The sequence below is a fragment of the Chiloscyllium plagiosum genome, unplaced genomic scaffold (genome assembly GCF_037043375.1).
Source record: "Chiloscyllium plagiosum isolate Xiang-an unplaced genomic scaffold, Cpla_swu_hap1 HiC_scaffold_9, whole genome shotgun sequence".
Taxonomy (NCBI): domain Eukaryota; kingdom Metazoa; phylum Chordata; class Chondrichthyes; order Orectolobiformes; family Hemiscylliidae; genus Chiloscyllium; species Chiloscyllium plagiosum.
Genome location: NW_028270147.1, coordinates 62,538,159 through 62,551,335, shown reverse-complemented (window position 1 = coordinate 62,551,335; position 13,177 = coordinate 62,538,159). Strand labels below are relative to the sequence as shown.

The following is a 13,177-nucleotide window of genomic DNA, read 5'->3' as shown; positions in this document are numbered from 1 at the left end:
ATTGCAGTACCACCGCCGGCCTGAGGAGGCGGTGTCTGCGGGATTGCAGTACCACCGCCGGCCTGAGGAGGCGGTGTCTGCGGGATTGCAGTACCTGTCCCTGGCTGAAGAGGCGGTGTCTGCGGGATTGCAATACCTGTCTCGGGCTGAGGAGGTGGTGTCTGCGTGATTGTAATACCTGTCCCGGGCTGAGGAGGCGGTGTCTGCGGGAGTGCAGGACCGGCGCCGAGCTGAAGAGGCGGTGTCGGGGGGAGTGCAGTACCGGCGCCGAGCTGAGAGGGGGCAGTGTCACTGCCCCTTTTTCTTTCTCTGGCTTCGGGCTCGCGGCCGCTTTGGTTCGTAACGGCTGCTGCTTCAAAATGGCGGCGCTCCCGTATCCGCAGGCGGCGACGGCGGCAGCAACGGCAACGACGACGACAACAACAGTAGCGGCGGCCGCCTCTGCCTTTCCACGGCGGGGCCTAGGGGAAGAACAGTTGCTGCCAGCTGTGGAGCCTGAGGAGATCGAGCGGCGGCTGCAGAGGACCCGCGAGGAGCTGAGCAACAGGCGGAAAATCCTGGTGAAGAACCTGCGGACAGACAGCAGCAGCAGCAGCAGCCAGGTACCGGTCTGTCCCCGGAGGGGGAGGGAGAGGGGAGCCCTGGGCCTTGCGGCTGAGGCTCGCCTTTTGGCGGGAGTAACTTTAAAATGCCGATTCCTGGCTGTGAAAACGGTGTTTTGACGAATGTTGGCCTCCTGTTCGCTCACCTGCGGGCAGCAACTTGCCTCATGGACAACTTTCCAGCAGCAGGAGCAACTTCCCCACCACCACCATCTCCTCCTCCTCCACCATCTCGTCCACCATCTCCCCCTCCCCCTCCCCTCTCCCCTCCCCCTCCCCTCTCCCCTCCCCTCTCCCCTCCCCCTCCCCTCTCCCCTCCCCCTCCCCTCTCCCCTCCCCCTCCCCTCTCCCCCCCCCTCCCCTCTCCCCTCTCCCCCCCCTCCCCTCTCCCACCCCTCCCCTCCCCTCCCCTCTCCCCCCCCTCCCCTCTCCCCCCCCTCCCCTCTCCCCCCCCTCCCCTCTCCCCCCCCTCCCCTCTCCCCCCCCTCCCCTCTCCCCCCCTCCTCCCCCTCCCCCTCCCCCCCCTCCCCCTCCCCCTCCCCCCCTCCCCCTCCCCCCGCGCCCCCTCCCCCCGCCCCCCTCCCCCTCCCCCCCTCCCCCTCCCCCTCCCCCTCCCCCCTCCCCCTCCCCCCTCCCCCTCCCCCCCCCTCCCCCTCCCCCCCTCCCCCTCCCCCCCCCCCCTCCCCTCTCCGCCCCTCCTCCCCCTCCCCCTCCCCCTCCCCCCCCTCCCCCTCCCCCCCTCCCCCTCCCCCCCCCCCCTCCCCCCCCTCCCCCCCCTCCCCCCCCTCCCCTTCCCCCCCCCACCTCTTCCCCCCCCCCTCCTCTTCCCCCCCCCTCCTCTTCCCCCCCCCTCCTCTTCCCCCCCCCTCCTCTTCCCCCCCCTCCTCTTCCCCCCCCTCCTCTTCCCCCCCCCTCCTCTTCCCCCCCCCCTCCTCTTCCCCCCCCTCCTCTTCCCCCCCACCTCCTCTTCCCCCCTCTCCCCCCCCTCCTCTTCCCCCCCCCTCCTCTTCCCCCCCCTCCTCTTCCCCCCCCCTCCTCTTCCCCCCCCCTCCTCTTCCCCCCCCCCTCCTCTTCCCCCCCCCCTCCTCTTCCCCCCCCCCTCCTCTTCCCCCCCCCCTCCTCTTCCCCCCCCCCTCCTCTTCCCCCCCCCCTCCTCTTCCCCCCCCTCCTCTTCCCCCCCCCTCCTCTTCCCCCCCCCCCTCCTCTTCCCCCCCCCTCCTCTTCCCCCCCCCCTCCTCTTCCCCCCCCCCTCCTCTTCCCCCCCCCCTCCTCTTCCCCCCCCCCTCCTCTTCCCCCCCCCCTCCTCTTCCCCCCCCCCCCTCCTCTTCCCCCCCCCCTCCTCTTCCCCCCCCCTCCTCTTCCCCCCCCCTCCTCTTCCCCCCCCCTCCTCTTCCCCCCCCCCTCCTCTTCCCCCCCCCCTCCTCTTCCCCCCCCCCTCCTCTTCCCCCCCCCCTCCTCTTCCCCCCCCCCCTCCTCTTCCCCCCCCCTCCTCTTCCCCCCCCTCCTCTTCCCCCCCCCTCCTCTTCCCCCCCCCTCCTCTTCCCCCCCCCTCCTCTTCCCCCCCCTCCTCTTCCCCCCCCCTCCTCTTCCCCCCCCCTCCTCTTCCCCCCCCTCCTCTTCCCCCCCCCTCCTCTTCCCCCCCCCTCCTCTTCCCCCCCCCTCCTCTTCCCCCCCCCTCCTCTTCCCCCCCCTCCTCTTCCCCCCCCCTCCTCTTCCCCCCCCCTCCTCTTCCCCCCCCCTCCTCTTCCCCCCCCCTCCTCTTCCCCCCCCCTCCTCTTCCCCCCCCCTCCTCTTCCCCCCCCCTCCTCTTCCCCCCCCCTCCTCTTCCCCCCCCCTCCTCTTCCCCCCCCTCCTCTTCCCCCCCCTCCTCTTCCCCCCCCCTCCTCTTCCCCCCCCCCTCCCTCCTCTTCCCCCCCCCTCCCTCCTCTTCCCCCCCCCTCCCTCCTCTTCCCCCCCCCCTCCTCTCCCCCCCCCCTCCTCTCCCCCCCCCCTCCTCTTCCCCCCCCCCCCTCTTCCCCCCCCCCTCCTCTTCCCCCCCCCCCTCCTCTTCCCCCCCCCCTCCTCTTCCCCCCCCCCTCCTCTTCCCCCCCCCCTCCTCTTCCCCCCCCCTCCTCTTCCCCCCCCCCTCCTCTTCCCCCCCCCTCCTCTTCCCCCCCCCCTCCTCTTCCCCCCCCCTCCTCTTCCCCCCCCCTCCTCTTCCCCCCCCCTCCTCTTCCCCCCCCCTCCTCTTCCCCCCCCCTCCTCTTCCCCCCCCCTCCTCTTCCCCCCTCCTCCTCTTCCCCCCTCCTCCTCTTCCCCCCTCCTCCTCTTCCCCCCTCCTCCTCTTCCCCCCTCCTCCCTCCTCCCCCCCCCCCTCCTCCCCCCCCCCCCTCCCTCCTTCCCCCCCCTCCTCCCTCCTCCCCCCCCCTCCTTCCCCCCCCTCCTTCCCCCCCCTCCTTCCCCCCCCCTCCTTCCCCCCCCCTCCTTCCCCCCCCCTCCTTCCCCCCCCTCCTTCCCCCCCCCCTCCTCCCCCTCCTCCTCCTCCCCCTCCTCCTCCTCCCCCCCCTCCGATTTTTAAAAAAATGTAATCTCCGTTGATTCCCCCCCCCCCCCCCCCCCATGTGTTCGATCCCCCGAAATTAGTTACTTTCAATGCCACTGATTTGACATTTTTTCTGACCCGCATTCACTGCAAAAAAAATGTGGAAGTCTAAATCAACAGTAAGGTGTGATTTTAAAAGTCTTAAATGCTGGTGGGCAACGTGTCGCCTTATCTTTTGTCGGGCTGCCAAGCGCTGCATGGCTTTATGGAACAAACTCCACCCACAGCGATACCAAGAGGGCTGAACTTTTCTACGTTTACAAAGCACACTTAAGGAAATTCTTATTTTCGGCTGCACAATTGCATTTCCGCAAAATAATAATTCTTTCGTTCTACCACTTCCGCATTTTCTCCCTTCCCACCTCTTCACATTTTAATAGTCTTTTTGCTTACGATTGGGATTTTTTAAAAGCAGTTTGTGGAAGTGAGAGCCTGGTTGCTTTCTTTCTTTTTGGTTTATGCTATTTTTTTAAACCGGAAGAATCTCTATTGTTCGGTGCTGGATATTGTCATGCTCATTTTTAAAGCATCGTACGTTTACTTATTGAACACAAACCAATCAAGTTGAAGTACTTGCAATATCACTGCCTGAAAAAAATGTAATCAAACAAAGAAAATTCATAATGAGTATTGCATTATGGTTTTGTACCTGGCTACATTAGAACTAGGGTTTCCTTGTTTTCTAATTCATTGGTGGGATGTCACTGGGCATTCGCATTTATTGACCATACCTAATAGCCCAGAGGCAGTTAAGAGTCAACCACATTGCTAGACCAGGTGAGGATGGCAGTCTCCTTCCCTAAGGGACAAGAGTGAACCAGATGAGTTTTAACAACAATGTATTCATGGTCATCGTTAGACTTTTAGTTCCAGATTTTGTTTTCATTTAATTCCAATTCCACCATCTGCCATGGCAGGATTTGAACCCAGATCATACCTGGGTCTGTGGATTAACAGAGTGATGCTGGAAAAGCACAGCAGGTCAGGCAGCATCCGAGGAGCAGGAAAATCAACGTTTCGGGCAAAAGCCCTTCATCAGGAATAGAGGCAGGAAGCTTCCAGGGTGGAAAGATCTCCTGCCTCTTCCTAACGAAGGGCTTTTGCCCAAAATGTCGATTTTCCTGCTCCTTGGATGTTGCCTGGCTTGCTGTGTTTTTCCAGTACTACTCTGATCTAAAGTCTGGTTTCCAGCATCTGCAGTCCTCACTTTTTTGCCTCTGCGGATTAACAGTCCAGCAATAATACCACTAGGCCATTGCCTCCCCTCTATGTAATTACCATGTCTGAATTAAGAGGAAGAACAGGCCTGAGAAAATTGGATCCATTTGATTATTAAAGATACAATCGATGTACAGAGTAAACAGTCAAAGGATAATGGAAACAGAAAGAACTGTGGCTATTGTCAATCAGGAACAAAAACAAAAATTACTGGAAAAGCTCAGCAGCATCATTTTGGGTCTGGTGACCCTTGCTCAGAGTTCTGGTTTTTCTTCACAGATGCTGCCAGATCTGTTCAACTTTTATACTGGAAAAGCCTCTCAGGTCTGGCAGCATCTGTGGAAAGAAATCAGTCAACATTTCAGGTCTGGTGAGCCATCCTCAAACCTCGAGCAGCAATTTCTGTGCAAGTACTGTGTAATGGAATGCTATCTACTCTGTCTAGAGGGATAAAGTGCTGACATGGTGTTTGAAAATTTTAATTCGGCCACATACAATCTTGTTAGCTTGCATCTGGAGCATTCCATCCAGCTCCGGAAGCTATTCCTGAAGTATGTACTGGCTTTGGAGGAAGTACAGGATAGATTTATCAAAATGATATCTAAACGTTAAATTACATATATTATTCAAGTTAGGATTGCATTTCTCTGGAATTTAGAATGAGGGGTTATTTGATCAAAGTTTAAAATAAGGAGGGGAACAGTGAGTTTTGAGAAGATTTGTAGCTCAGGTTGAGGTTCTGGATGTAGGTTTGCTTGCTGAGCTGGAAGCTTCATTTCCAGACGTTTCGTCACTCCACTAGGTAACATCTTCAGTGGGCCTCTGGGCGAAGCATTGCTCATGATTTCTGCTTTCTATTTGTATGTTTGAGTTTTTGGTTTGGTGGGGAACAGAATGAAGGTGGATAGAATTCATTTCCACTAGTTAAGGAGTCTACAACTAATATGTTTCCTTCATGTTCTGAGCCCTGCTGCCAATGAAATGTGGATTAGAAGCATGTACTGTGTGGCAGCTGGTTACTTGTTTGATTTTCTCCAGGATACCCAATTAATGATTTAAGAGCAGCCTTGCTGTCGAATAGAGGAAGTTCGGCTCAAAACTTGAGCTTGAAAGCAGCATTCTGCAGTAGAACGTAAATAAGGGAGAGTGTGCTTCAATTTGGAGGCAGCTTTGTTCCAATTTTTTAAAACTAAAAATGGCTTTCACAACCAGGCCGCCACTGAACATATTGTTGGATTAATCTTTCTACAGGATGACTTGCGGGATCCTGATGAAGGGTTTTTGCCCGAAACATTGATTCTCCTGCTCCTCGGATGCTGACTGACCTGCTGTGCTTTTCCAGCACCGCACTTTTGACTTGTGGGATCTAGTCAAGGATGGCCTCTTGGCCTAGTTAGAATAACGAACTGTGGTCCTGCCAGGAGGCTGCTCCCCCACTTAAACTTATCTCTGTAGAAATCTGAAGGCTTACTGAAAATTTTCAGTCTCTTTGGATGAGCTTTAATTGGCCCTCATTATGCTTATTGATTACTTGCTGCTTGCAGCATTGTAGCCCTGTCAGCTGCTGTCCCAATTCCGCAGAATTCCAACCAGCCTCTGTAAATTGGCTCTGAATTGCAATGAAGTCAGAGAAACCATGTCGGCTGAGCTATTTTTGGTTCTAGTGTGCTTCCATTCTTGGACCCAGTGGACTGAGTGGTTGCTAAAACTCCTGACCGAGGATGAGAACGTTTAGTCATATGTTGCAGCCAGTCATTCAGTAGTGAAATTAAGAAACACACTTTTGCTAACCCACTCCACCAATATGTCAAGTGCACATACAGAAACTTCTTTAATGGCTTTGGTGCAGTAACTGCAAAGTTAAATCTGAAATTGACAGATTTTTGATAGCTAAAGGTATTGGGGTGCATGGGGCAAGTGTGACTTGGTGAATGGGAAATCTAATCAATGTTACAAGTTTGGTAGAACAAGCTCAAGTTAAATATCCTTCTCCTAATACCCATTTCTTTGGTTGGAATGCATCAGTAACCTGTAAAACGTTGCATAAGGAGCCTTTCTAGCAGTTTTGACATCTGTATTGCAATCTATAAAATATTCCAGTTTTTAGGCCTTTCAATTTGGTCATTTCTACGCATCAAGCTATCTTTTTGTTACATTGCATCTATTGCAGAGCCACAGTCACAGGAATCCAGGAATAACCGATTTATAGTGGACTTCAGCATAAAGTTCAAGGCTGACACTGCAGTACTGATGGAGTTCTGTACTGCTGGATGCATCGTCTTTTGGATGAGATGTTAAACAGGGGCTTCATCTGCCTGCTTGGGTGGATGTGAAAGAATCCAAGCCACTAGAGTCATAGAGATGTACAGCATAGAAGCAGACCCTTCGGTTCAACCCATCCATGCCGACCAGATATCCCAACCCAATCTGGTCCCACCTGCCAGCACCCGACCCATATCCCTCCAAACCCTTCCTATTCATATTCCTATCCAAATACCTCTTAAATGTTGCAATTATGCCAGCCTCCACCACTTTCTCTGGCAGCTCATTCCATACACCTACCATCCTCTGTCTCTTTTATATCTCACCCTAATCCTATGCCTTCTAGTTGTGGACTCCCTGACCCCTAGGGAAAAGACTTTGTCTATTAACCTTTCCATGCCCCTCATAATTTTGTAAACCTCCATAAGGTCACCCTTCAGCCTCCGATGCTCCAGGGAAAACAGCCCTAGCCTGTTAAGCCTCTTCCTATAGCTCAAATCCTCCAACCTTGGAAAGTTCCTTGTAAATCTTTTCTGAACCCTTTCAAGTTTCACAACATCTTTCCAAGAGGAAGGAACCAGAATTACACACAATATTCCAACAGTGGCCTAACCAATGTCCTGTACAGCCACAGCATGGCATCCCAACTCCTGTACTCAATAGTCTGACCAATAAAGGAAAGCATACCAAATGCCTTCTTTCTATCTACCTGCGACTCCACTTTCAAGGAGCTATGAACCTGCACTCCAAGGTCTCTTTGTTCAGCAACACCCCCGAGGACCTTACCATTAAGTGTATAAGTCCTGCTAAGATTTGCTTTCCCAAAATGCAGCACCTCGCATTTATCTGAATTAAACTCCATCTGCCACTTCTCAGCCCATTGGCTCATCTGGTCAAGATCCTGTTGTAATCTGAGGTAACCCTCTTCGCTGTCCACAACACCTCCAATTTTGGTGTCATCTGCAAACTTACTAACTGTACCTCTTATGCTCGCATCCAAATCATGTATGTAAATGACAAAACGTAGAGGGCCCAGCACCGATCCCTGTGGCATTCCACTGGTCACAGGCCTCCAGTCTGAAAAACAACCTTCCACCACCACTCTCTGTCTTCTCCCTTTGAGGCAGTTCTGTATCCAAATGGCTAGTTCCATGAGATCTAACCTTGCTAATCAGTCTCCCATGGGGAACCTTGTCGAACGCCTTACTGAAGTCGATGTGGATCACATCTACAGCTCTGTCCTCATCAATCCTCTTTGTTACTTCCAAAAAACTGAATCAAGTTTGAGAGACATGATTTCCCACGCACAAAGCCATGTCTACTATCCCTAATCAGACCTTGCCTTTCCAAATACATGTACATCCTGTCCCTCAGAATTCCCTCCAACAACTTGCCCACCATCCTACGTCAGAATCACTGGTCTATAATCCCTGGCTTATCCTTACCACCTTTCTTAAACAGTGGCACCACCTTTGCCAACCTCCAACCTTCCGGCACCTCAGCTGTGACTATCGATGATACAAATATCTCAGCAAGAGGCCCAGCAATCACTTCCCTAGCTTCCTGTGGATTTATCCACCTTTGTGTTTCAAGACATCCAGCACTTCCTCCTCTGTAAACTGGACATTTTGCAAGGTGTCACCATCTATTTCCCTACTGTCTATATCTTCCATATTCTTTTCCACAGTAGATACTGATGCAAAATATTCATTTAGTATCTCCCCCATTTTCTGTGGCTCCACACTAAGGCTGCCTTGTTGATCTTTGAGGGGCCTTATTTTCTACCTGGTTACCCTTTTTTGTCCTTTAATATATTTGTAAAAACCCTTTGGATTCTCCTTAATTCTATTTACCAACGCTATCTCGTGTCCCCTTTTTTTGCCCTCCTGATTTCCCTCTTAAGTATACTCCTACTGCCTTTATACTCTTCTAAGGATTTACTTGATCTATCCTGTCTATACCTGACATATGCTTTCCTTTTCTTAACCAAATCCTCAATTTCTTTAGCTATCCACATTCCCTATACCTACCAGCCTTTCCTTTCACCCTGACAGGAATATACTTGCTCTGGATTCTCGTTATCTCATTTGAGAAGGCTTCCCATTTTCCAGCCATACCTTTACCTGCAAACATTTGCCCCCAATCAGCTTTTGAAAGTTCTTGCCTAATACTGTCAAAATTGGCCTTTCTCTAATTTAGAACTTCAGTTTTTAGATCTGGTCTATCCTTTTCCATCACTATTTTAAAATGAATAGAATTATGGTCGCTGGCCCCAAGTGCTTCCCCACTGACACCTCAGTCACCTGCCCTGCCTTATTTCCCAAGAGTAGGTCAAGTTTTGCACCTTCTCTAGTAGGTACATCCACATACTGAATCAGAAAATTGTCTTGTACGCACTTAACAAATTCTTCTCCATCTAAACCTTTAACATTATGGCAGTCCCAGTCTATCCTTGGAAAGTTAAAATCCCCTACCATAGTCACCCTATTCTTGCAGATAGCTGAAATCTCCTTCCAAGTTTGTTTCTCAATCCCCTTCTGACTATTAGGGGGTCTATAATACAATCCCAATAAGGTGAGCATACCTTTCGTATTTCTCAGTTCCACCCAACTAACTTCCCTGGATTTCCAGGAATATCCTCCCTCAGCACAGCTGTAATGCTATCCCTTATCAAAAACGTCTCTTGCCTCCCTTTCTATCCTTCCTGTAGTGTTTGTATCCTGAAACATTAAGCTGCCAGTCCTGCCCATCCCTGAGCCATGTTTCCGTAATTGCTATGATATCCCAGTCCCATGTTCTTAACCATGCCCTGAGTTCATCTGCCTTCCCTGTTCGGGCCCTTGCATTGAAATAAATGCAGTTTAATTTATTAGTCCTACCTTGTCCCTGCCTGTTTCGACTGCTTGACTTGCTTCTGTTTGCAACTGTATCAGTCTCAGATTGACCTCTTTCCTCACTATCTCCCTGGGTCCCACCCCTCCCACCTTACTAGTTTAAATCCTCCTGAGCAGCTCCAGCAAAGTCCCCTTCCAATTTAGGTGCAATCCACCCTTCTTGTACCGATCGCTTCTACCCCAAAAGAGATTTCACTGATCCAAAAATGAGTCCTTCTCCCATATACCAGCTCCTCTGCCATGCATTTATCTTCTCTATCCTCCTATTCCTGCCCTCACTGGCCCGTAGCACTGGGAGTAATCCAGATATTACTACTCTCGAGGACCTCCTTTTTAAATTTCTGCCTAACTCTCTGTAATCTTCCTTCAGACTCTCAACCTTTTCCTTCCCTATGTCGTTACTTTTGAGAAGAGCAGAGAGGTTTTCAGTGGTGTCCTGGCCAAAATTTTTACCTCAATCAGTATCACAAAAAACATATAATCTTTGAGTTGCATTTGTGGGATTTTGCTGTGCTTGTTTTTCTTGCCCAGTTTCCTACGTTGAAGCATTTTTGAAATGTTATTAGTGTTTATATTTGCCTTAACGTTATTCAAGATGTGCAGACATCATATAAGGCAGGTTATAAAGGCAGTTTCTTTGTCATTTGTGCACACTTGTATGTGCCCCTTTGCTCTGTGCAAAGTTTGCTGTCGTAGCACTTCTCAACTGGTGAACTGAAATGTGACCTTTTGTGCGAACTACTTTGGAATATCAGCCTTCAAAATGAACAAAGATGAGCCTTATACTACTAAATGGTACTTTCTTGATATCTCTTCATCTCCAAATTTATCATGAAACAACTAAAAACTATACATCAAGTTTACTGAACATTTGAAGTTAGGATATTTTAAAATTCAGGGGATATGTATGACATTGGCAAAACCAGGGTTTATTGAATCCTGATTCCTGTTGAATCCAGTTAAAAGTCAACTACGTATCTGGCTTATGTGAGATTCCAGCAGTCCTTCCAAAAGAAACATGATTGAGGCAGATGAGATTTTTATGACAATAAACAGTGGTTACATCTTTGTCATTAGGCTAGCTTTTTTAAAAATTCTGGACTTCTATTGAATTATTGCTACAGCTAATAGTAAAAGGTACAGGTCAGTGTGTTGGAGCTGTAACAGGACAGAAAGAGGAAAGTTAAAACGTTAACACATATAAAACTCAGATTCATCTTCAAGATAGGGGCAGCAAGGTGGCTCAATCGTTAGCATTGCTGCTTCACAGTGCCAGGGACCCGGGTTTGATCCAGACTCTTAACGACTGTCTGTGGGGAGTTTGCACATTCTCCCCATGTTTGCATGGGTTTCCTCTGGTGCTCTGGTTTTCTCCCACAATACAAAGATGTGCTGGTCAAGTGAATTGGCCATGCTAAATTGCCCATAGTGTTAGGTGCATTAGTCAGGGCTAACAATAAGATCTGGGTTGGTTACTCTTCAGAGGGTCGGCGTTGACTTGTTGGGCCGAAGGGCTTGTTTCAATGCTGTAGGGATTCTAATTCTAAATCAAATATAATCTCTTGTTTCTAGGTTAGTGAGGCTGGGTTGGGGTAGCTGTATGGAGAAGGGCCTCTGAAAAATATGTACTCCATCTTGTCTATGACCTCGACATTAGTTAACAGTTGTCACTTAAGTAGTGTGCACAATATTGAGGGATCATGAACAATTGATAGAGGTGAATTTTAAGGAGAGTCTTCAAGAGGATTGGCAAGTAGGAAGTTGAGACTGTAATTTGCAATAAATGTGCATTTCTTTAAGAAAGGAAGGGAGTGAAAAGGTAAAATAGTCCAGTAATAGCTAGCAGAAGTTAAAGGTAATACGAGGTTGAAGGAAGAGCCATCGAATGGATTGGGAAGATTTCAGAGTTAAGGTAAGAATGGACAAAAAATGATAGAGGAATACCAAGCAAGCTAGCAAGAGACTGAAAACTGATTTGTTCAAGATATATATAAAAATTGTATGGAGATGTGTAAAGGAAAAGATTAATGGTCAGTCCCTCAGAGTCAGAACAAATTGGAATTATTTTATCTATCTTCATTGTAAAAGACAAAATTCATTCTGGGAATAGTTGGCAACAAAGAAATAATGAACTTGAAGAAACTATTACAATATTAAAGTTGACAAATATACTGGACCAAACTGCTTGTGTCTTGATATTTCAAAGCTTCTGGCTTCAGAATTAGTTAATACCGTGCATTTAGTCAAGCCACATTACCTGGGTTCTAGAATGGCTTCGGTGTACCCGAGAACTCTGTGGGAAGCTACAGAAGTGATTGCTGGGCCTCTTGCTGAGATATTTGTATCATCGATCGTCACAGGTGAGGTGCCGGAAGACTGGAGGTTGGCAAACGTGCCACTGTTTAAGAAGGGCGGTAAAGACAAACCAGGGAACTATAGACCGGTAAGCCTGACCTCTGTGGTGGGCAAGGTGTTGGAGGGAATCCTGAGGGACAGGATGTACGTGTATCTGGAAAAGCAAGGACTGATTCGAGATAGTCAACATGGCTTTGTGCATGGGAAATCATGTCTCTCAAACTTGATTGAGTTTTTTAAAGAAGTAACAAAGAAGATTGATGGGGGCAGAGCAGTAGATGTGTTCTATATGGACTTCAGTGAGGTGCTCGACAAGGCTCCTCATGGGAGACTGATTAGCAAGTTTAGATCTCATGGAATACAGGGAGAACTAGCCATTTGGATACAGAACTGGCTCATAGGTAGAAGACAGAGGGTGGTGGTGGAGGGTTGTTTTTTTAGACTGGAGGCCTGTGACCAGTGGAGTGCCACAAGGATCGGTGCTGGGCCCTCTACGTTTTGTCATTTATATAAATGATTTGGGTGCGAGCATAAGAGGTACAGTTAGTAAGTTTGCAGATGACACCAAAATTGGAGGTGTAGTGGACAGCGAAGAGGGTTACCTCAGATTACAACAGGATCTGGACCAGATGGGCCAATGGGCTGAGAAGTGGCAGATGGAGTTTAATTCAGATAAATGCGAGATGCTGCATTTTGGGAAAGCAAATCTTAGCAGGACTTATACACTTAATGGTAAGGTCCTCGGGAGTGTTGCTGAACAAAGAGACCTTGGAGTGCAGTTTCATAGCTCCTTGAAAGTGGATTCGCAGGTAGATAGAAAGAAGGCGTTTGGTATGCTTTCCTTTATTGGTCAGACTATTGAGTACAGGAGTTGGGAGGCCATGCTGTGGCTGGTTAGGCCACTGTTGGAATATTGCGTGTAATTCTGGTCTCCTTCCTATTGGAAAGATGTTGTGAAACTTGAAAGGGTTCAGAAAAGATTTGCAAGGATGTTGCCAGGGTTGGAGGATCTGAGCTACAGGGAGAGCTGAACAGGCTGGGGCTGTTTTCCCTGGAGCGTCGGAGGCTGAGGGGTGACCTTATAGAGGTTTACAAAATTGAGGGGCATAGATAGGGTAAATAGTCAAAGTATTTTCCCTGGAGTTCAGAACTAGAGGGTATAGGTTTAGGGTGAGAGGGGAAAGATATAAAAGAGATCAACGTGCAACTTTTTCATGCAGAGGGTGGTATGTGTATGGAATGAGCTGCCAGAGGATGTGGAGGAG

At 49.9% G+C, this 13,177-nt stretch overlaps 1 protein-coding gene across 2 annotated transcripts in view; it reads left to right on the top strand.

Annotated features, from left to right (window-relative positions):
* The first annotated feature begins 298 nt into the window (after positions 1-298).
* Positions 299-13,177, top strand: part of raver2 (ribonucleoprotein, PTB-binding 2) — a 109,307-nt gene continuing 96,428 nt past the window's right edge. Inside the window, exon 1 of one of the 2 annotated variants that reach the window (XM_087990686.1) lies at positions 299-602. In XM_087990686.1, coding sequence (XP_087846812.1) covers positions 360-602 — 243 coding nt within the window. In that variant the 5' untranslated portion in view covers positions 299-359. The remainder of the gene's footprint in view (positions 603-13,177) is intronic. The other variant, XM_087990685.1, reaches the window with a different exon arrangement.